The sequence below is a fragment of the Otolemur garnettii genome, unplaced genomic scaffold (assembly GCF_000181295.1).
Source record: "Otolemur garnettii isolate 467f Iridium unplaced genomic scaffold, OtoGar3 scaffold00016, whole genome shotgun sequence".
NCBI lineage: Eukaryota > Metazoa > Chordata > Mammalia > Primates > Galagidae > Otolemur > Otolemur garnettii.
Window position 1 is genome coordinate 19,445,383 of NW_003852411.1, and position 24,636 is coordinate 19,470,018.

At 37.2% G+C, this 24,636-nt stretch overlaps 2 protein-coding genes across 2 annotated transcripts in view; one reads left to right on the top strand and one right to left on the bottom strand.

Annotated features, from left to right (window-relative positions):
- The first annotated feature begins 1,544 nt into the window (after positions 1-1,544).
- ANKRD45 (ankyrin repeat domain 45) overlaps positions 1,545-24,636 on the top strand; it is a 35,264-nt gene continuing 12,172 nt past the window's right edge. Inside the window, exons 1-2 of the mRNA XM_012802590.2 lie at positions 1,545-1,888; positions 19,021-19,188. Of these exons, the coding sequence (XP_012658044.1) occupies positions 1,555-1,888; positions 19,021-19,188 (502 nt within the window). The 5' untranslated portion in view covers positions 1,545-1,554. The remainder of the gene's footprint in view (positions 1,889-19,020; positions 19,189-24,636) is intronic.
- Positions 22,843-24,366, bottom strand: TEX50 (testis expressed 50). The gene is made up of 2 exons (XM_012802570.2): positions 24,014-24,366; positions 22,843-23,052 (listed from the first exon to the last, which is right to left on the bottom strand). Exons 1-2 carry the CDS (start codon positions 24,335-24,337, stop codon positions 22,843-22,845), a joined length of 534 nt encoding a protein of 177 aa, XP_012658024.1. The 5' UTR covers positions 24,338-24,366.

A 24,636-nucleotide genomic window follows, 5' to 3' on the forward strand; every position in this document is an offset into this window, starting at 1 on the left:
TAAGTGATTCTCTTGCCTCAGCCTCCCAAGTAGCTGGGACCACAGCCTGTCACAATACCCGGCTATTTTTTTGTTGTGGTCACCATTGTTGTTTGGCCAACCCTGCCTGTGTTTGAACCTGCCAGCCCCAGTGTATGTGGCTGGTGCCCTAGCTGCTGAGCTATAGGCACCGAGCCTTGGGTCTATATTTTTAAGCTGTTGAACCATCTCCATCTTTATACTTCTTGTTATGTTGGAAAAGAATCTCCTACTTTTAAAGAGTCATTCTTATTTGGCTTTTCTATTATTTACAATCAAAGTATTCCAGACTTTTAACAGCTTACAAGTATTTTGCACATTTATAAAAGGAAGAGATTAATGAGATTAATAAACAGAGATTCTACCAAGTTAAGATTTTCACAATTGCCTTTCCACTATTAGACCATTTTTTTTTTTACTTCACTGTGAAACTAAATGACAGTGTTCTTTCAGCACTCTGTTGACTGTTATTCCTTAAGAACAGGGTCAGAAAACAATGGCCTGTGGGCTACCACCCATAGGCCATAGTTTTGTGAATAAAGTTTGCTTTAAATAGAGATCCACTCGTTCATTTGTGTATTTTCTATGACTACTTTCATGCTCCAGTTGCAGGGTTGAGTAGTTGCAATAGAGATAGCAGGGCTCACAAGCCTAAAATATTTTCTACCTGGCCTTTTATTCCTGCTTTAGAATGTTGTTCAGTTTTGCCAGGGCCTTTATTATCTTTGTTTTTCTCTTCATTTCTACTTCAGTATCTCTCCTTACCTTTCCTATTTCAAGCTTTTTTCTCTTCACTTCTCTGTTACTTCCTAGCTTTTCACCATGTTTATTTCCTTTGAAACACTTACCACAATCTAAAAGTATCTCATTTATTTTGTATTACCTGTGTCCAATCACTAAAATATAAGCTTCATGATGAGAAGGATCTTTTCTGTCCTATTGAATCCTCGGGGCTTGACACAGTGTCTGGCAGATAGGATGGAATTCAGTAAATGCTGAATTGTATGAGTGAATAAAGTGCTTATTCCCACTAATTCAGATCTTTATGATAACTGTCTAATTGGTTTTTCTTTTTTGCTTCTAGTCTCTTATTCTTCTAATATCTCTAAAATATGTTACCCAGGGTTGTCAGATCAATCTTGAAACATGCTTAGTTTTTAGCAGTAAAACCTTTGGCTACCTACCACCAGTTGCCTACAGAATCAAGTTCAGACTTTTGATGCAATTTCAGCCTTTTAAAAAGAGTATCCTGTCACTGATATGGGTGGAAGTAGGGTCTTGGCGTTTATACTGGGGAATTTCCTCAATAGAAGTCCTAGCATCCAGACACTTTCCAAATCAGGAAGTATATTTACTCATCATGGGTGCAAAATAATAACTTTATTGATTGGCTGAAGTAATTTATAATTATTTTCAAATAGTTAATTATTTTCATTCCGTTTATGTTGTTAGTTGACTGAGTGAATAAATAAATACTTATTTGTTTGAGTAGACTTCTATTGCTTTTCTTTAAATCTTAGGTATTTTTTGGAGTTAATGGAGTCAGAAGGACCCCAAGAGTCAGTGAGTTCAGAAAAATCAGTGTTTTTTTCACAGCAAGGAGAAGATGAAGAAGAAGAAGCCCAAGAACCAGAGGAAACAGGTCCTACAAACCCTCTCTTACAACCTGCTCTCACAGGGGATGTAGAAGGTTTGCAAAAGATTTTTGAGGATCCTGAGAATCCTCACCATGAACAGGCCATGCAGCTACTCTTGGAAGAAGACATCGTTGGGAGAAATTTGTTGTATGCAGCTTGCATGGCTGGGCAAAGTAATGTTATTAGAGCTTTGGCAAAATATGGTGTGAATCTGAATGAGAAAACTACCAGAGGTATTTTTCTTTTTTCTCATTATTATAACTTATGACTATCTAAAGATGCCATGTACAATCTTTAAGGTTGAATTAATTTGATGTGCTTTCTTTATACTTTACATATATTATATACATATACATATATGAGTATGTATGTGTGTATACATGTAAATATATCAATGTTCATGTTGTATAGCACAGTATTTTAGAACACAGACTTCACTATTTATTAGCTATGGAGGTTGGCAAGTTACTTGATTTTTTAGTCTCTTTTTTCATCTGCAAAATGGGGATAATTGTGTTTTTCTTGAGGTCATTATGAGAATTAAATAAGATAATAAATATAAATATCACAGTGCTTGACACATAGTAAATTGGTATATAGTAAATGCTCAGTAATAAATTATCTCTTTCCTTCGAAGATTTATTAGCTTTAGCAATTATTATCTAATTAGCTTTTTAGGTTTTGTAATTATTTTTTCAGATTACAAATATAATACATGATCATGTTAGAAAATTAAAAAAAAAGTGTTCTTCAGGAAATAAACAATATACATTTTCTTCATGCTCATGTTTTAAAATATTGATCTTTTATTGGGCCATAATGGAAGTCTCAACAAATATCAAAGAATCAGTAGCATGTATGCTTTGGTCTGTATGTTGTAATCTGTGGGATACAACTAAAATTGGATTCTAGTTTAATGTGTTTATTAGAATATAAGAAATATATTAAAAATCAATAAGCAAAGCATTTAACTTAAGAAGTTAGAAAAATAACAACTGAGTAATCAAAGAAAATAGAAAAAAAATACTGGAGTAAAAAGCAAGGATGTCGAAAATAAAGGAACAATAGGCTCAACAATACCAAAATCTGGTTCAGTGAAAAAGACAGAATTGAGAAACCTTTGTTAATGTTGCTCAGAGAGAGACAGAGAGCACAAGTAGTATTTGGAATTGAAAAAAATTGAACATTAACACAGAAAACAGTTAAGATAAAAAAATTATTAGAAGATATTATGAATAACTTCATGATAATACATTTGAAAACGTGGTTGAAATGGACAAACGTCAAAGATGGCTGACTAGCAGAAACCCTCAGCAGAGGCTCCTGAGCAGAGGGAAGAAAACTGGACAGAATCAGAGTCTATGAAGCCACAGGAGGGGAGCTGAGTCAAGAAAGAAGTTCGGCAAGCTGTGACTCCAAGGAAGAGCATTTAAGAAAACAAATTATAGGTACAAAGCCTATTGACTAGACGATGAGAGAACTCTCCCCCAAGTAGGAGGCCCACTGCAGGCTCTCTGCCAGTGAGCAAAGAACAAAAGACATCTCATTTTACCTTACTGGAGAGAGCTGCTAAAGACTAGGTCTCTTTCACCAGGGAGGTTCCACTTATGAACCTAAACACCACCCCACTGGGCATAAAATTGAACAAATATTTTCTCCTACAATTCCAAACTCACAGTCTACCCTTCCTCCTTCACATGGCAGTCTGAAGTTCTTCCCCCTGCAGAACATAGTGTTTGGTCTTTTCCTGAGAGATCTGGGCATAGTGTGGACCACTGAACATCAGGGTGGAATCTGTGACTAGTGGGGAAGAAAAAGGGTGTGGGAAGAAAGGGAAACTTTGCAGGAGGAGCAGTCCCCTGGTTATGACTTTGCCTGGCCATTGGTGACTCTGGCCCTTGCTTGACCCTTGCGCTCTGAGGGTACCTGCAAGTGGGAGAGTGGTTGCCTAGTGTGGACTGAGTTTGGTGGGTGGGGCAGGTCCCTGCTCCAGCTTGCTGGGTGAGGACTGAGATTGGGGGGTGGGGGTGTGGTCCCCTGGCTCCAACTGGGCTGGCAAGCAGAAAAGCAGACACCAGCATGGACTAAGTCTGGCAGGTGGAGGCATGAACCCCTGGCTCTAATTGTGCTATTGGAGATACTTGGATCCCTCTCTGTTGAGCAGGGTTTGTACTACCTGAGACAATTTGATTGGAACTCATGTCTGGTTCTCTCTACCTTCAAAGTTCTGTAGTGGAAAAGAGCTGAAGGGTGGGGGAAGGGCAACACAGCCGTCTGTATTTCTACACAGCCAAGATTTAAAACTAATACTGTGGCTTTTTAGGATAGGATAAAGGTTAGCTGATTTCAAAACAGAGTCAGTTTGCACTGTCTCACTAAGTTAGCCCTCAGAGTCTCTGGCCAAAACTCTGAAAGGGGCCTATGTGAGGTTGTAGGGGATAAGCCACAATTACAAAGCCTAGTGCTTTGATAAAGGGCTGATTATCTGTACTACCTGGGAACCCCAATTCAGTCTCACTCTACCAGTTCTAATAACCAAACAGTGGAAAATAAACAGGGTGCAGAACCAATGGAAAAACTCTGGCAACATGAATAACCAGAGTAGATCATCCCCTGCAAGGAATGACAGAGGAAATACAACTGAAGATGGCATGCATAGACAAATGGCTGATTTGTCAGAAATAGAATTCAGAATATGGATGGTAAATAAGGTGAATAGAATGGAAGAAAAGTTAGAAACTGAAATCCAAAGAGTAGTTCTAAAGTTTTAAAGAAATTGAAATCCAAAGCATAGTTCCAAAGTTTCTCAAGAAATTAATGAATTTAAAGACAAAGTCACCAAAGATATGGACATGAGAAAAGAGATAGCAGAGCTCAAGGAAATGAAAAAGTTATTCGAGGAGCTCCAAAATACAGTAGAATCCCTTAGTAATAGAGTTGACCAGGCAGAAGGAAGGATCTCTGAAATTGAAGACAAAGCTTTTGAATATTCCCCAAACCTCAAAGAGGCAGACAAATGGAGAGCAAAAACTGATCATTCCCTGAGAGAGTTGTGGGATCACTCCCAAAGATCAAACATTTGTCTTATAGGAATTCCTGAAGGTTAAGAGGATGGTCCTAAAGGTACAGATGCTCTACTCCAAGAGATTATGGAGAATTTCATGAGCATTGAAGAAGACACAGAAATTCAGAGAGTAGACAGTTTCACAACCCCAGTAAGACTCAATCCAAATAAAGTGTCTCCTAGATACATTGTGATACTTTGCCAAACTTAAGATGAAGGAGAAAATTCTGCAAGCAGCCAGATGTAAGAAAAGCATCACCTACAAAGGGAGAAATAGCAGAATGACTGCAGATCTCACAGCTGAGATATATCAAGCCAGCAGAGGATGGTCATTGACCTTTAATCTCCTAAAACAAAGGACTTTCAGCCCAGGATCCAGTATCCAGCTAAACTGAGTTTCATTTGTTATGGAGAAATCAAATACTTTAACAACATACACATGTTGAAGAAATTTGTCATAACTAAACCAGCTGTCCAGGATATTCTCAGAATTGTCCTCCACAATGACCAGCACAATGCTCCACCAGCAAAGTAAACTCACTCAGAAATTTTTGAACAAAACCCAGCTTTCACAGTGGTGAAAAGATTAAAAATATCCAGTGGACATTCAAAAAACATGACACCCAAACACTACCAGGCTCATAAATGCTCTCAATCAATGTGAATGGTTTAAATTCTCCTCTAAAGAGGCACAGGTTGGCTGACTGGATACCTAAACTCAGACCAGATATCTGCTGCATACAAGAATCTCATCTTATCTTAAAGGATAAAAATAGACCCAGGGTGAAGGGATGGACATCTATAATACTGGCAAATGGAAATCAGGAAAAAGTAGGGGTTGCAATTTTATTTGCAGATACAATTGGCTTTAAACCAAAAAGATAAAGAAAGATGAGGATGGTCACTATGTATTTGTCTCTTCACCCAAAATGAAGAGATTTTGATAATTAACATTTATGCATCCCACCTGAATGCTCCTTAATTTATAAAGCAAACCCTAATGGGTATGAACAACTTGATATCTTCCTACTATAATAGTTAGAGATTTTAAAACCCCTTTGACAATTTTGGATAGATCCTCCAAGAAGAAACTAAACATGGCTTGGTGCCTGTAGCACAGTGTTTACCGTGCTAGACACATACATCGAGGCTGGCACGTTTCAACTTGGCTAGGGCTGCTAAACAACAATGACAACTGCAACAACAACAACAACAAAAATAACCAGACAATAAGTTTTGACCAGAGACTCTGAGGACCTACTTAGTGAGATAGTGCCTGTAATCCCAGCTACTTTGGAGACAGAGGCAAGAGAATCTCGTAAACCCATGAGTTTGAGGTTGCTGTGGGCTGTGACTCCAAGGCACTCTACAAGGGTGACATAGTGAGACTCTGTCTCAAAAAAAAATAAATGAATAAATAAATAAATAAAGAAGAAGAAGAAACTAAAAAAGACATATTAGACTTAAACCTAACCCTGGAACAAATGGAATTAACAAACCTCTACAGAACATTTCATCCTAATAACATACATTCTTCTTATCAGCCCATGGAGCATCCTCCAAAATTGATCATATCTTAGGACACAAATCTAACCTCAGAAAATTTAAAAGAATGGAAATTGTTTCTTGTATCTTTTCCAACCACTATGGAATAAAAGTTGAACTCAACAGCAACAGGAATCTTCATATTCAAACAGAAACTAAATAATCATAGGCTGAATGATAGCTGGGTCAAAGATGAGATTAAGATGGAAATCACCAAATTTTTGGAACAAAATGATAATGAAGACATAATTATCAAAACCTGTGGGATACTGCAAAGGCAGCCCTAAGAGGGAAATTTATAGCATTGGAAACATTCCTCAAGAAAATAGAAAGAGAGGAAGCCAACAACATAATGGATCATCTCAAGCAACTGGAGAAGGAAGAAAATTCCAACCCCAAATCCAGCAGAAGAAACCAAAATTAAGGCAGAATTAAATGAAATAGAAAACAAAAGAATCATTCAGAAGATCAATGAAATAAAAAGTTGGTTTTTTGAAAAGATTAATAAAATTGATAAACCTTTGGCCAACCTAACAAGAAACAGAAAAGTAAAATCTCTAATATCATCTGCCAGAAACAATAAAGGAGAAATAACAACAGACACCTCAGAAATTAAAAAAATCCTCAATAATTACTACAAAAAACTCTATTCCCAGAAATATAAAAATCTGAAGGAAATGGACCAATACCCGGAAGCATGCCAGCTTCCTAGACTCAACCAGAAAGAATTAGAAATGTTGAATAGACCTATATCAATCACTGAAATAGCATCAACAACACAAACTCTCTTAAAAAAGAAAAGTCTGGGACCAGATGGCTTCACATGTGAATTCTGTCAAACCTTTAAAGAGGAACTAGTACCTATATTGTACGACCTTTTCCAAAGCATAGAAAAAGAGGGAATATTTTCCAACACATTCTATGAAGCAAATATCACCCTGATCCCCAAATCAGGAAAGGATCCAACAAAGAAAGAAAATTATAGACCAACATTATTAATGAATATCAATGCAAAAATATTCAATAAGATCTTAGCAAACAGAATTCAACAACACATCAAAAAAATTATATACTGTGATCAAGTTGGTTTTATTCCAGGGTTACAGGGTTGGTTCAACATACACAAATCTATAAATATAATACATCACATAAATAAAATAAAAAAACAAAGACCATATAATTCAATTGTGGCAGAAAAAGCTTTTGATAATATCCAGTATCTTTTCATGATCAGAACACTTAAGAAAATAGGTATAGAAGGGACATTTCTTAAACTATAGATAGAGGCCATCTATAGCAAACCCATAGCCAATATAATATTGAATGGAGTAAAACTGAAAACATTTCCACTCAGATCAGGAACAAGGCAAGGACTCCCACTGTCTCCACTGCTCTTCAACATAGTAACGGAAGTCTTAGCCATAGGAATCAGGCAAGAAAAGGCAATCAAGGATATCTAAACAGGATCAGAGGAGATCAAACTGTCACTCTTCACTGATGGTATGATCCTATACCTGAAAAATCCTGGGGACTCAACTTTAAAACTTGTAGAAGTGATCAGGGAATACAGCAGCATTTCAGGATACAAAATCAATACTTATAAGTCAGTAACTTTTATATATGCCAACAATAGTCAAGCTGAAAATATAGTCAAGGACTCTATTCCTTTTACAGTAGTGCCAAAGAAGATGAAATACCTGGGAATTTACCTAACAAAAGACGTGAAAGTTCTCTATAAAGAGAACTATGAAACTCTGAGAAAAGAAATAGCTGAAGATGTTAACAAATGGAAAAACATACCATGCTCATGGCTGGGAAAAATAAACATTGTTAAAATGTCCAACGAAATTTACTACTACCCAAAGAAATTTACAGATTTAATGCAATCCCTATTAAAGCACTATTGTCATACTTTAAAGAGCTTATAAAAACAGTGCTTTGTTTTATATGGAAACAGAAAAAACCTCAGATAGTGAATATATTACTCAGAAATAAAAATAAATCAGGAGGTATCATGTTACCAGACTTTAGGCTATACTATAAATCTATAGTAATCAAAACAGCATGGTACTGGCACAAAAAAAGAGTGGTAGATTTATGAAACGGAATAGAGAATCAAGAGATGAACCCAGCTACTTATCATCATTTGATCTTTGATAATCCTATCAAAAACATTCAGTGGGGGAAAGATTTCCCTGTTTAACAAATGGTGCTGGGTGAACTGGCTAGCAACCTGTAGAAGACTGAAACTGGACCCTCACCTTTTACCATTAACAAAAATTGATTCTCACTGAATAAAAGACTTAACCTTAAGACATAAAACTATAAAAATACTAGAAGAGAGTGCAGGGAAAACACTTTAAGAAATTGGTCTGGGAGAATATTTTATAAGGAGGACCCCCAGGACAATTGAAGCAACACCAAAAATCCATTACTAGGATTTGATCAAACTAAAAAGCTTTTGTACAGCCAAGAGCACAGTAAGTAAAGCAAACAGACAACCTTCAGAATGGGAGAAGATTTTTGCAGGTTTTGCTTCTGACAAAGGTCTGATAACTAGCATCCACAGAGAATTCAAACTAATCAATAAGAAAAGAACAAATAAATCCATTTCTATGTGGGCAAGAGACTTGAACAGAAACTTCTCTGAAGAAGACAGGCATATGGCCTACAAACACATAAATAAATGCTCATCATCTTTAATCATCAGAGAAATGCAAATTAAAACCATTTTGAGATATCATCTAACTCCAGTAAGATTAGCCCACATCACAAAATCCCAAAACTACAGATGTTGGTGTGGATGTGGAGAGAAGGGAAGACTTCAACACTGTTGGTGGGAATGTGAGCTAATACAACCTTTTTGGAAAGAAGTTTGGAGAATACTCAAGGAACTACAAGTAGACCTACCATTCAATCCTGCAATTCCTCTACTAGGTATTTACCCAGTTGATCAAAAATCATTTTACAATGAAGACATTTGCACCAGAATATTTTTTTTTTTTGAGACAGAGCCTCAAGCTGTCCCCCTGGGTAGAGTGCTGTGGCATTACAGCTCACAGCAATCTCCAACTCCTGAGCTCAAGTGAGTCTCCTGCCTCTGCCTCCCAAGTAGCTGGGACCACAGGCGCCCGCCACAATGCCTGGTTATTTTTTGGTTGCAGCCATCATTGTTGTTTGGCGGGTCGGGCTGGGGATTCGAACCCGCCACCTTAGGTGTACGTGGCTGGTGCCTTAGCCGGTTGAGCTATAGGCGCTGAGCCTGCACCAGAATATTTATTGCAGCCCAATTCATGATTGCCAAGACATGGAAATAGCCCAAGTGCACATGGACCCATGAATGGATTAACAAATTGTGGTATATGTACACCATGGAATACTATGCAGCCATAAAAAGATGGAGACTTCACATTTTTTATGTTTACCTGGATGGAGCTGCAACATATTCTTCTTAGTGAAGTATCTCAAGAATGGAAAAAAGTATCCAATGTACTCAATACTACTATGAAATCAATAAATATATAATCTCCTGCACATTAATATGAATGGTAAAACATAACTATAGTTCAGAAAGTAGAAGGGAAGAGAAGAGAGAGGGGAGAGGAGGGTGGAAGGAGGGCATTTGGGGGGACCTCACCTAATGTATATGATGTAATGGTACATTTTTATAAAACTATTAAGAAAAGAGATAATTATGATGGATGTGTTAATCAGTTAATGTAAGCATTTCATGTTGCATATCAAATCAGTGCATAGAATCCCATAAATGTATCAATGTACACAGTTATGATTTCATAAAAACAAAAAAAAATTTTAAAGTAATTGGCAAATGTCCAATAAAATGTAAATTACCAAAATTGATTTAAGATAAAAATATAATTCTTGACTAGATCAATGGTTATTTAAAGACATCAAAGAGGTAATCAAAATCTGCCTCCCTAACCTCCCTGCTTACCACCAAATTCTAGATTCAAATTTTTTAAAGATAAGGTCTAAACATTTAGGGAAAAGGTAATCACTAGTTTATAGAAGTGTTCCAGAGAGAGTTGGAAGGTTGTTCAACTTATTTTCTGAGGAAAATAGCTTTTATAGAGAAACTGGCTTAAGGACAGTACTAGAAAGGAAATTTATAGGCTAATCATATTTAATAACAGATGGATTCCAAATAATTGGAATCTAAAGTGAAAGTGATTAACAAATTGCATATAAGAATGCATATTGGGCATCACCTGTGGCTCAAAAGGGTAGGGTGCCGGCCCCATATGCTGGAGATGGTGGGTTCAAACCCAGCCCCAGCCAAAAAAAAAAAAAAAAAAGAATGCGTATTAAAAACTTTATTGGAGTGTAGATTTTAAGTGTTCTCCCTACCAAAAAAGTCTGTGAAGTAATGCCTATTTTAATTAGCTCAGTTAACCATTCTACAATATGGATTAATTAAAATTTTAACTAAGCTAATTAAAATTTCAAAACAACATATTGTACATGATAAACATATGCAATTTTTGTTTTTCAACTAAAAATAAATTAACATCAAACTCCCTTTCATTTCACAGACAAAAATTGCATGAAGGGATGGTCTTAACATTAGGAAAAATATTAATATAATTTACTACATTAAAAGATTAAATAAGCAAAACATAATCATGTCACTAGATACAGAAAAATCATTTGAAAAAAATGTAGCACTCATTCATGAGTAAAGCTCATAGGGAAATAGGAATAGAGGAAAACTGCTTAAGGCTGTCTGTCTATCAAAAACCTGAAGCAAACTTACCTAATATTACATTTTCAGGAGCATTCTTCAAAATCAGAAATAGGACTATGATATTCACTATCATGGCTTCCATTCATCATTATAATGGAGGTCTGAGCAAGTGCAGTAAAGGCAAAAATAAGAGCAGTAACAGGACTGTGCTATAGCTCTAGACAGCTGACTGTTAAATTTAAATGTTCAGGGCTTTTGTGAATTGGTCTATGTCATGTTGGTAGCTTGAAATTGGTTATGTTGGGCCATAACATCCTGGTGATTGGCTAGCAGCACCATTCACTTTTTCCCTCCATTGAAGTGGTTATTATACATTTGCCAGCCCACTAACTCAATATAAGGATTAGAGGAGATGAAACAAAACTCTCATTACCCATAGGCATATAGAATTAAGGGAATCTACTAACTATTAGTACTAATAGAGTTTAGAAAGAATATGAACATACGACCAATATTCCAAATGTGCACCTTTCTATATATTGTCAACATTTAATTTCATAACAGAAATAAAGATCTTATTCATAACAAAATGATAAAGAAGCTAGGAATAAATCTGAAAAAGGAATTTAAGACATTTAGGGCAAAAAATATAAAACTGTATCGAATTGTTAATATGTCAATGAAGAGCCAAAGTATACATATTTTTCAAGTGGTGAAGTGATTATCATAAAAATGTTAATTTCTTACAGATTAATTTATCAGTCTAGTTAACATATCAGAAAAATATTTTTTAAAATGTAAGCTAATTTGACTAGCTAAAAACAAACTGATAAGCTGGCCCTGGATTTCACGATTTAATAGGTGATGCCTAACAATACTGGTTATTCAACTGGAAAAAAAGTAAAATTAAACAGGGTTCAGCAACTTACTCCCTGTTTTGGGAGGCCAGTGTGGAAAGATAGCCTGAGGATAGGTGTTTGCAATCAGCCTAGGCTACATAATGAATGAGACCCTGTCTCTACCAGAAAAAAAAAAAAAAAAAGATACTTTGTACCATGCGTAAAAATCAATTACAGGTACTTGTAAGGTATGAATATAAATAACAAAACTTTTTAACTTTCTGGAAAATAAATATAGAAATTATGTTTTTGATATATCACAGATTGTCTTAAAACAAGAGATAAAGGACACAGCCACTAAGGGAAAAGATTAATGTATTATATATAAAGATTAAGAATTACACACAAAAGATACCATAAACAAAGTGACAAAATAAGCCCGAGTGGGAAAAACATTTGCAATATCTTCTCAACTAACAAAGGCTATATCTGTATAAACAGTCTACTAATCTATAGCTTTCTACACTCCTGACTTTTGGTCTATAGGGAAGTGTCTTGTTTTGTGTCTGAGCCAAGGACAGGGCTGTGCAGTTTGCAGTTACTGCTGATGGAGCTCCCTCTGGTGCTGGCAAGCTCTGGAGACTGTATCTGGCTACATTTAAACAGGCATTACTGGAACTAATTACCATTTAAAACTATGTCTTTCCATATATTTAGCAAACCTTTATTAAGAGTGGAAGATATCGGCTCGGTGCCTGTGGCTCAACGGGCTAGGGCGCCAGCCATGTACACCTAAGGTGGTGGGTTCGAATCCCCAGCCCGGACCCGCCAAACAACAATGACGGCTGCAACCAAAAAAAAAATGGTCGGGCATTGTGGCGGGCGCCTGTGGTCCCAGCTACATGGGAGGCGGAGGCAGGAGACTCGCTTGAGCCCAGGAGTTGGAGGTTGCTGTGAGCTGTAATGCCATGGCATTCTGCCCAGGGGGATAGCTTGAGGCTCTGTCTCAAAAAAAAAAAAAAAAAAGTGGAAGATATCAAGGGTATCCAAATGGAGACAGAGAAGGTTGAATTGTCACTCTTTGCTGATGATATGATCTGATACTTAGAAAAACTCCCAAGGACTCACCACAAGACTCCTGGATGTATCAAGAAATACAGTAACATCTCAGGAAATAAATCAACTTTTACAAATCAGTAGCCTTCAAATAAATACACCAATAGCAGTGAAGCTGAGAATCAAATCAAGAATACAATACCCTTCCCAGTAGCAGCAAGGAAAATGAAATACCTTGGAATATACTTAATGAAGAATGTGAAGGATCTCTACAGAAAGAACTGTGAAACACTAAGAAATAGCAGAGGATGTTAACAGATGGAAGAACATACTGTGCTCCTGGCTGGGAAGAATCAAGATTGTTAAAATATCTACATTACCCAAAGCAATCTATAGATTTAACATAACCCCCATTAAAATACTTTGAAGATCTTGAAAGAACTGTTTTGTGTTTCATAAGGAACCAGGAAAAACTCTGAACAGCCAATACACTTCCACAAAATTAAAACAAATCTGGAGGCATCATGTTGTACTACATGTCTGTCGTGATCAAAACATTATGGTACTGGTACACAAATGGGGACATAGATCTACGGAACAGAGAATCTAGAGGAGAAACTAGCCTCATATGCCAACTGATGTTTGATAAAGCAAAGAAAAGCACATACTGGGGGAAAGAATCCCTATTCAATAAATTGTGCCAGGAGAACTGGTTAGCTGACATGTAAAAGACTGAAACTGGATTCACACCTCTCACTACTTACAAAAATTAACTCATGATGGATAAGAGATTTAAATCTATGAGAAGAAACTGTAAAAACTCTAGAAGAAAGTGTGGGAAAAACTCTGGATCTTATTGGCCTAGGAAAAGAATTTATGAAAAAGTACAACTTACTCTCAAAAAAAGGCTGCTGTTCAAAGAGGTATCTGTCTTTTCAGATTAGAGATAGAATAATCTGAAGATAATTTAAATGAAAATATTTGATATTAACTTCTAACTACCTTTTCGCTCTACCTGCAATTAACTTTGAACCAGAAAAACTTCAGTAACTGAAAAACTTTCTAAAGAAAATAGGTTGGATGTGGTGGCTCATTCTTGTAATACTAGCACTCTGGGAGGCAAGGATGAGTGTATTGCTTGAGCTCAGGAGTTCAAGACCAGCCTGAGCAAGAACAAGACCTCATCTCTACTAAAAATAGAAAAATACTACCTGGGCATTTGTGGCAGGCACCTGTAGTCCCAGCTACTTAGGAGGCCAAGACAAGAGAATCTCTTTAGTCCAAGAGTTTGAGGTTGCTGTAAACTGATAGTGCCACAGGATTCTACCCAGGGTGACAGAGTGAGATTCTGTCTCAAAAAAAAAAAAAAAATCATTTTGCCAAAAAGTATTCTGGTGATACTATTAATATATTAAAAAGAGATCATTTGCAATTTTTGTGATCATGTTTTCTTCATTTTTAAAGTGTTTGCTTTTGTAATCCTTACTTTTTGTTGCAGTTTTTTTTTTTTTTTTTGGTCGAGGCTGGGTTTGAATCCCCCACCTTCAGCATATGGGGTTGGCACCCTACTCCTTGAGCCATAGGCACCACCCCTGTAATCCTTAATTTTTATTGGAAGTGTATTAGTTTCACTAATTAAAAAAAGAATTCCAAACCCAGTTTTATAAAATACTCCCATAAAGACTAAGAAAATATAAAATGTGGGCTCAGTGCTTATAGCTCAAGCAGCTAGGGCGCCAGCCACATACAGTGGAGCTGGTGGGTTAGAATTCAGCCCAGGCCCACCAAACAACAATGACAACTACAATTAAAAAAAAAATAGCTGGACATTGTGGTGGGTGCCTGTAGTCCCAGCTACCCGGGAGGCTGAGATAAGAGAATCACTTAAGCCTAAGAGTTTGAAGTTGCTGTAAGCTGTAACATCACGGCACCCTACCCAGGGCAACATCTTGAGACTCTGTTTAAAAAAAAAAAAAAAAAAAGAAAAGAAAAAGAAAATATAAAATGTGTACTGGTATTATTTTATACCCCTACTGTAATTTCCTTTCCAGGCAGGAAGAAAGCAGCACATGGAAGGTTATATAGGCATGAAACAACACCATCTGAGGTATCTGAAGAGTCTGGTGCTGCTGGTGGTAGGCAGACTGTGAGAGATATTCTAGATAGGCGAGGGTGTTGCTTCATGGCCTGTTGCTTGTTCCTGACTATCACCATTTCAGTTCTTGGCTTTGACCTTGTCATTGGCACAGTCATCAATTTATAGCGACCTTGAGAAAAGTACTTATCCTTTCTGTGCTTCAGTTTCCTTATATATATAATTGAGAATAATACAGGTACCTATGTGATGGGATCTCTACGAGCTTTAAATGAATTGATACTTGTGAAGTACACAGAACAGTGCCTGGGCATGAAAAAAGATTTCTTCTCTTCTTTTCTATCTTTTGGCTTGCTATGAACTACCCACTCCATTGACCGTCTCTGTATTTAGTAACCAGTAATCTTCTATGAAGAGTTTTTTTTTTTTTCTCTTTCTTACAAGCAACAGTCTTTCCCAGTTCCATTTATGGTCCTTTTATTCCTGTGGGAATGTCCAACATGTCCAACTCCTTCAGGGAGTCAGAAGGGCTAATGTACTACAAGGAGTTGTGCATTTCTTTCTAGAAAATCAACTACGTCTAACAAAGGAAAAAGCATGTAAAGGCTGCAAATTCCTTGGTAAAATACTGTTTAGAAATCTTGTTTTCTTGATTTTAACCAATTATATTAAACAATAGAACCCCCCACACACACTTCTCCCTTTCAGTATCTTAAATGAATTTAAGAGCACCTTAGATGTTACCATTGGCTAGTAACTTCAGCCTTGAGGAAAGTAAGACAAAGATCTAAAACATCTGCCCATTTAGAATGGCTTTCTGGTCATGCTGGTACCGTTTTGTCTATAGATAATAGTATCTTCCTCTCCCAGAAAATCAGGGGCCTTGGACCATTCAAGTGATTGAAGAATTATTAAAGCAGAAGGCAGAAATGAGATAGTCCCTGGGCATTTCTTGGCCTCTCATTTCATAGGTGTAGTGGTCTGAATGAGTTTCCTAAAATTCATGCTGAAACATAGTCCCCAAACAGTGTTGACAGGTGGTGCTTTTGGTAAGGTGACCAGATTTTAACATTGGTAAAGCAGGACACCATTGGTGGGGGGGTGGCGAGGCCTGGGGGGCAGGGCCTGACAACAATGCAAACTTTGATAACCAGTTCTCAATAATCAGTTCTCAACAATTATTTGTTATTATTGAAGTTTAACATTATAAAATTAACAAAAATAACATAAAATGCATATCCTGGTGAAATAGCCATGTGGCAGCCAAAAACCGTATATTCCGTTCCTGTTCTACCGTGTTCCCTAGTTTTTTATGCATTCTTTCCAAAAATCAGAGCTTTTTAAAAACGCCACAGGATGCAGGACAAATTGTTAAAAATCAGGACGTCTGGTCGCCTTACTCTGGGGGGAGGGGCTACTTGTTTGTTCCAGACAGTTTGGCTCCTTCTGAGCTAATTGTCCTTGCCTAGAAGCAAGGGAGGGAGCCAGTCTCCTTCTGATACCTTGCCAAGGAGGGCAGTAGGGAGTTTACATTAGCCTTTTCATTTCCAAATGCAGTTACATTAACTTTTTCATTCCCAAATGGAGTTACATTAACCTTTTCAGCAGCCAGAAACCACATATTCCCTTCCCATTCTCCTGCTGTTCCCTAGCTTGTCATGCATTCTTTCCAAAAATCGGGACTTTTTAAAAACGCCACAGGATGCAGGACAAATTGTTAAAAATTGAGACTGTCCTGCCAAAAGCCGGACACCTGGTCACCTTAGCTTTTAGGGGTGTTCAGGTCACAAGGGCTCTGCCCTTGCAGATGGACATATGCCACCATACAAAGAGTGTGGGACAGGGTGTGCTCTCTGCTGCCCTCTGCGCCTGCCACGTGAGGATGCAGCAAGAGGGCTCACACAAGATGACAGTACCTTGACTGATTTGGGACTTCCCTAGGGTGACCAGATTTTAACATTGGTAACGCAGGACAACATGGCTGGGGGGTGGGGCGGGGGCGGGGCAGGGGACGGGGCAGGGCAGGGCCTGACAACAATGCAAATTTTGATAAGCAGTTCTTGATAATCACTTCTCAACAATTATTTGTTATTATTACAGTTAACATTATAAAATTAACAAAAATAATATAAAACTCATATTCTGGCTAAATAGCCACATGGCAGCCCCAAACTGTATTTTCCTGTCCTGTTCTCCTGCTTGTTCGCCCATTCTTTCCAAAAATCGGGACTTTTTAAAAAACGCCTCGGATCGCAGGACAAATTGTTCAAAAGTGGGACTGTCCTGCCAAAAGCGGGAGGGCTGGTCACCCTAGACTTCCCAGACTCAAGAAATGTGAGAAATAAATTGCAATTCTTTATAAATTACTCACCCAGTCTGTGGTAGTCTGTCATAGCAGCACAAATGAACTAAGATAGTTGGGAATGAAGGAATAATAAAATTACTGGGCCAATCTCTGTACAATTTCTGTACAGTCTCTTAGTGTTATAAAATTTCTTGCTTGCTTTGTGATATTAACAAAAAAAATTTTGGCGGAACAAGGGAGGAAATTCCAGTTTTGGCTGATCCTAAAGTGGTTCACTTTATGCTCCTTTTGATTCTTTTTTTTTTTTTTTTTTTGAGACAGGGTCTTACTCTGTTGACTGAGCTAAAGAACAGTGACATCATCATGGCTCACTGCAACCTCAAACTTCCTTGGGGGTGGGGAATTTGCCTCCTCAAGGCAACATGTGGCCCTCTGGACCCTCAAGGGTAGTCCCTTGACCAAATCCAAACTTCACAGAACAAAGCTCTTTGTTAGAAGGATTTGTTCTGCAAAAATTGAATTCAGCCAAAAGACCACACTCAAAGATCCAGAAGGCCACAGGTTTCTCACCCTTGCCTGAGTTGGGCCCACAGTTTATGCTACCACCTGGCTGATTTTTTATTTTTACTTTTTGTACAGATGGTGTCTTGCTATTGCCCAGGCTGGAGCTTTTGATTCTTTATTACCCTTCTGGTTAGAATAGTTTATTACTTGGTCTAAAATAGGCCCAGGATTGTGGGACTGTGGTAGTAAGGGAGCTGAGGAAAGATTTTTGGAAGGAAGTATAATCATTATTCTCTCTCCCTTTTTTTTTTTTTTTTTTGAGACAGAGTCTCACTCTGTTGCCCTCAATAGAGTGCTGTGGAGTCATAGCTCACAGAAACCCCAAACTCTTGGGCTCAAAGCAGTCCTCTTGTCTCAGCCTCCCAAGTAGTTGAGACTATAGGAGTCCTCCACAATGTTTTTAGAGATGGGGTCTTGCTCTTGTTCAGGCTGATCTCGAACTTCTGACCTCACCCTGGCCTCCCAGACTGCTAGGATTATAGGTGTGAACTGCTACACCTGGGGCCATTATTCTCATTTCTTTTTCCCCTTCTTTATCCAGAGGCAAACATGGGGGCTGTTTCCTGCTCCTTGTATATCTTCTGTCTGGCAACAGACCTGGGTTTGAATCTAGCTTTGCAATAAGCCAGTGTGGCACTGGGGAAGATATAGCTCCTCTGGCTCTCACTTTCCATTGTATACTTTAACGGGGATAATAAAATGTACCTCATAGGGTTATTGGAAGGACGAATGTACACGCATGAATATATATGTCTGCAACAGTTGAATCTGTATGAATTTGTTGACAATAATGCTGGAGTAATTCCTTAAAGTTATAGGTCCAGTTGTGTTCCAAGGTAAATGACTGCTAGGGAGACTGTATTGCCATTTTCCATAGAGGATGTGAAAGACCTCAGGCTTCAGACAGCCTGTGTTGGTGTCTTGCTTTCATCATTTGCTAGCTGTACCTTGGTCAAGTTTCTTAACTTCTCTGGACTTTGGTTTCCTTATCTGTAAAATGAGGATTATAATAGTTCTGACATCATAGTGGTCTTATCAAATTAAATGAGTTTACTATATATAAAGCACTTAGTATAGTGCCTGCCTCATAGTAATTGTTCAACACTTGATTACCATTATGATCCTCTCATGCATAAAATAGCCTAAAACAATACAACCTATTTGATCTGACCATCTTCATCCTGTTCATTAGGGTACACACTCTTACACTGCGCTGCAGCCTGGGGTCGTTTGGAAACTTTGAAAACTCTAGTGGAACTGGATGTCGATATAGAAGCTTTGAACTTCAGGGAAGAAAGAGCCCGAGATGTTGCTGCTCGGTATTCCCAGACTGAGTGTGTCGAATTTCTGGACTGGGCAAGTAAGTACACAGAGTATTCGCAGACTGACTGATGTGATGGATTTGTCTTCTGTGGGTTATATAGGCTACACTACAGATGTCACCTTCCATCAATTTATCTGTAGATATAACCATGGGTCACAGTTGGCAATAATATATGAAATCTACCTATTTTTTTCTATTTTGCTGTTGGCCTTAAACATTGTACTTAATAGGAACTGTAATATTGGAAGATTATTGATTTACAAACCACTAACAATTTCACCAACAATTTTCTATAAGATTATGTGTATAGTATATGTTCAAGGCCATTTTTTGAGAGACTTGCCAAGATTGTACATTATTTCCATTTTTCATTTTAGTGATTAGAGTAGGAGTCACTGGAGCGATTTAAGAGATTGAGGACTCCTTATGCCAATAGTCTCCTTCATACTAATGAAAATACAAAGACAAAGTGGACCATTCTTTTTTTTTTTTGATACGGCGCCTCAAGCTATCCCCCTGGGTAGAGTGCTCACAGCAACCTCCAACTCCTGGGCTCAAGCCAATCTCCTACCTCCACCTCCCAAGTAGCTGGAACTATAGGTGCCCGCTACAACACTTGGATATATTTTTTTTTATTGCAGCCATCATTGTTGTTTGGTGGGCCCCGGCTGGATTCAAACCTGCCGCCTTAGGTGTATGTGGCTGGCGCCTTAGCCACTTGAGCCACAGGCGCCAAGCCGACTATTCTTTAAATGTTTAAAAAATAGCACATTTCAGTAACATATTTGGTTCCTTAGATAGAAAAGATTGTAATGGTAATTGAAAAATGATTTATTTAGACAAAGTTCATCAATGGTTTTGGTAGTCAGAATAGTAGTTACCCCTATGGCATGGGAAGGCCTTCTGGGATGTACTGTTCTTTCTCTTGATTTGGTTGTCAATTACATGGCAATGTTCATTTGTGAAAATTCATTGAGCTGTATGTACAATTTTTGTGCTTATCTGTATGTATGTTATACTTCAATTCAAAATTCAAAAAACTATGCTATTTTGACTTTTGCTAATATTTTGCTTACATCATTCCCACAGCCCTGTAGAATATAGCTTAAATAGATTTCAAGAGTGTACCTGTGTTACTATGTTTGTGTACAAACATGGGTTAAAAAACTAGTACATTTGAAGGCCATAGCATTCCTTTTGCATGGTTGTCTGCATTCAAGATTTTGGCAAGCATTTATTGACTGCCCATATGAGCATGGCTATTGTTGTAGGTACAATTGGTATATCCTGTCCTCTGGACATCTGTTAAGTGGGTGATGATAAAGCATAGACACATTCAAGTGTTAAGGCTATGATTAAAGGCTAACATTGGCAGAACAGGCTACAGGATAGTCAGAGAACATGTTGAGCTCAACCTGGTCCTTGAATAATGGATGAAGTTTGGGTACACAATAGAAGGGGAATGGGTTTAAGCAAAATCTTAGAGCTAGGAATGAAAGTGGCATATTGTGGGCAGTGACAAGTTTGCCTTACTAAGCAGTAAGTCCTATTTTCCACGGGTAGGCTATAACATAGGTGGGACAATAAAAGGGTTAAATACATGGCCTCTTGGGACTGAATTTAAATACTAGTGTCTGCACTTGAAACCTATGTGACCTTGGCAAGGTACTCAAATTCTCTATATCTCAGTTTCCTTTCCTGAAAAAGGGGACCAGTAAAAATAGTTCCTACCTCTTGAGGGTTGTAACAATTAAATATGATGATGTAAAACACTTAATACCTGGAATGTGGTCATGTGGTCAGCATTTGAAAAATGCTTTTAGCATAGCCTGATTATACCCTTAAATGTCAGTCTAAGGTGTTTTCATTTTATTCTGGGAGCCACTGACACTTCTTATGTGAAAGAGGAAGAGGATGAAAGTGATTTTTAGGAAGATTCAGCTAGTAGCAAGAAGATGCTTGCTCCTTAGTAAAATGAGAAGGGGACTAGGAGAACTTATAGAAATTAGGAAATTAAAGGAAGGAGGTATATTTGGAAAAAAAAGATGAGTTATACTCTGCACATTATTTTTTATAAGTAATTGTCCACTTGTATTAAAAATGTTCTAGGAATAATCTTTCTCATGTCAATTATCTTTGATCTTATGATTAGATCTATAAGTAAAAAGAAGATAAAAATAGCCAAGAATTCAATTGCTCTCCCACAAATAGTAAGGGTGACATTCACATTCACATTCTATGATTTAAAATCTATTTTTGAAGACTGAATAAGCCATGATACTTAAAAATCATAATCCAGGGACAAATTTTGCCGAACTTTTCTTAAAAGAAATGGCTTGGGGCTTATGGGGATGAGGTTTCAATGGTTTCCTTCCCCATTATATCCATGTGTTTCACTTGGATCCTTAAATTCTCAGAGAGATTATACCCAACATATCTCAGTGATATAAAAAAGAAGACTGTAGGAAGTAAACTACTAGTAATTGTGTTTCTAGATGTTATTAGGATTGGTACTTCATGGTAATGTAGCTGTGGAATATTAGAAACAAATTACAACATAAAATTTAACTTCAGCATTTGTTTAATTCAGACTCACCAAGATTGGACATGAATTCCATTTCTCATTTCAGTGAATAGAGTAGGAGTCACCTGGAGAGATTTAAAAGCTTGAGGACTCCTTACTCCAATCCTTCACACTCTTGAAAATTCCATTACTAGAGATGGATTTCTTTAGGTTTTAGAGGTTTGGGAATTTAAATCTTCCCTTATTAAAATAATATATATCAGTGTTCTCTTAGAGAGGATTAGTTGAGCGTTCAGAACCCTGAAGGTGTGGAACATCATATTTAAGGTAATGTGGGGCGGGGTTGTGCTTAGGAGGAGTGGATGTAAGAAGGAGAGTCTGTAAAGAGGAACCAGAAATAACCGTCTAATAATCTATTATGGTCCAAGGCAGGCACTATTCTCTTCTATTACTTTTAAACTCTGCCGTTATTTATTACTGTTCCAAAGATTATTTTGTAAGAATAGCATGTTTTTCTGGGATTTTTCAAGATGTTTTTAATCAAACCTTCTGGCCTACTCTCAGGCCTGTCTCCTAGTCTTTCTTCGGAAAATCTGGTAACCATACTTTAAAAAATTAAAGAGTCTGATCATCAACAAAAGTCTGAAATTTAAAAACATATTGGTACGTAATTTATCATTTATTACACTGACAATGGAAAAATTTAGACTTAAAAAAATTAATATATTCTTTACTACACTTCCATGCTGTTCTAGCAATCTGAGAGGAGAAATCAAAAGTCTTCCTGTGGTTATAAAATTTGCTCAGGAAAATAAAAATCACAGATACTATTTAAATCAGATATTTATTGAAACACTAAACTAACCTTCTATTCTACAGATTGGTTAATGATTAGCTGTTTAGCACATTGAAAAGAACAAAATACTTGAACATGTAGCAGTGATAGAACCTTTCCCCCAGTACTGTAGTAAGTATAGATTCTTTTTTAGCTGAATGGAAATAACACTTCAACCTAGACTTCTTTGGAAAATTTCAGTAAAGATAGTGGCCAAAAAGAAAAAATTACAAAGTCTTCTGATGAACCATTATTATCCTTAGATGAGTCTTCTTAATAGATTTCCTTTGTAATCTATATTTGACTGAGCCACATTTGCATATACGTATGTTTAATGTCCTCTCGCTCCATCACCTTCACTCTTCTTCCTCTTTAATTTGCGGTGCTTAATTTTCTTAGAAGGATGGTGGGACACCTGTTTCAAGTACTTGGTCATCATTGATGTTGTAGCCACCAGTCTGCAGAGTATTTGGTCAATGTCATAGATGGATGGGCTTTCTAGATCATTAGTAAATTTATCTAAGGAGGCTTGTTTTTTCAGCTAAAAAGAGAAAAAACAAATGATATAGATTTTATCTTATTACAGGTCAAATTTGTATTCCAAATATATAAGCTTAAATTCTATTGAAACAGCATGTATCAGTTATTTATACAAAAGAAAGATTACTATAGAAGAGAGTGATAAGTATAGAAGAAATGATCTTCTATACATGTCCCATATAAGATTAGAATGATCATTATCACCATTGGCAAACAATTAGTGCGTTCTATGGTTAAATATGAATATTAGCAAAAGGTTTTACTTTACTAAACAGCCTCAAGGTATAATACCATAAAATCACATCATTTAAGAAACAAAATATTTATAAATATCTAGTTGTTCTGAAGGTCATTGAAGTTTTTTTGTTTATTTGTTTGATCATTGAGCTTTTAGGACTACCTCAAACAATGGTGTCACTTTTTTGGCAAAGTGGAAAATTAGTTTAGAAGTTCTATTTCCTAGAAAAGTTATCCTAGCATTAGAAATTAGTTTACGTAAAAAATACATGCCAACTCTCGTACTTAGCTTTCTTAGATAACTCTGGAAGGGTTCTAAGAGATCTCTTGTTCCAGATCCTTCATTTTATGGATAAGGCAGCTGAGAAAGATCAAATGACTTAACTAAGGGCGCAGACAGATAACTTCATTTCCTGTATATTTTAGTCATGGTAGCACACTGCTTTTAAAATGTGTTTTGTAACCCGAAGTAGAGGCGATTGGACTAGATGAGTTTTTTAATACCACAGGGTCTGACAGGTTGGACCAGATAATTATAAAGACCTTCTAATTCAACATAGCTATGTGCAAGATGCTGCGCTAGATGCCGGGGGAGTCAGGGCAGTGGGGGACAGTCACAAAGGTGAATAACAGGTCACCCCACCCCACCCCCTTAGAAACTGGTTATCTTACGTTCTAAACTCTTCTAGATTTTGTAACTGTTACTATTTGCATCACTAATTCACCTTTTTTTGGTGTTTCTTCCATTTCATCCACAGGTAATGCACAGATAAAACAAATAGGATTAAAACAAGAGCTTGCACTAAAATATAAGTGAGATGTAAGCAACCCTGAAGTATATCCATGTTTGCAAAGTTGCAGCACAGTTTTTCCAGAGGGTAAGGCAGACAGTGAGATGGAGAAGGCTTAACTTTCAGATAGTGTACTTCTTCTGGAAAAATCTCCCATCCAACCTTTGTCCAGGTAGTTCCATCACAAATGCAGCAGCTCTCCCTGAAGAAGCAGATGAACAACAGAGAAAAAATCAGGAATAGTCGTTGATTAGACATCTTTCTCAATTGGAAAAAAATATCTCTAGCTAAAAAATTGGTCAGAGACAGAGAAGAAAGTGCCTTGAGTTGTTAATATTGTGCTTCAGTCAAAGCATCTCAGGTTATCTTGCCAGTTAGCAAAATATACCCAGCAAAATATACACTAATGACTATTATAACATCATCAGTCATAGTGATTCAGAGATAAGTTCAGTGACATCATAATGAACCACATTGGAACTAAAAGATGTCACCCAGCCAATCACCTTGGTTTTTTTTTTTTTTTTTTCCCATTATCTTGGAGATTCCTTTTAGGT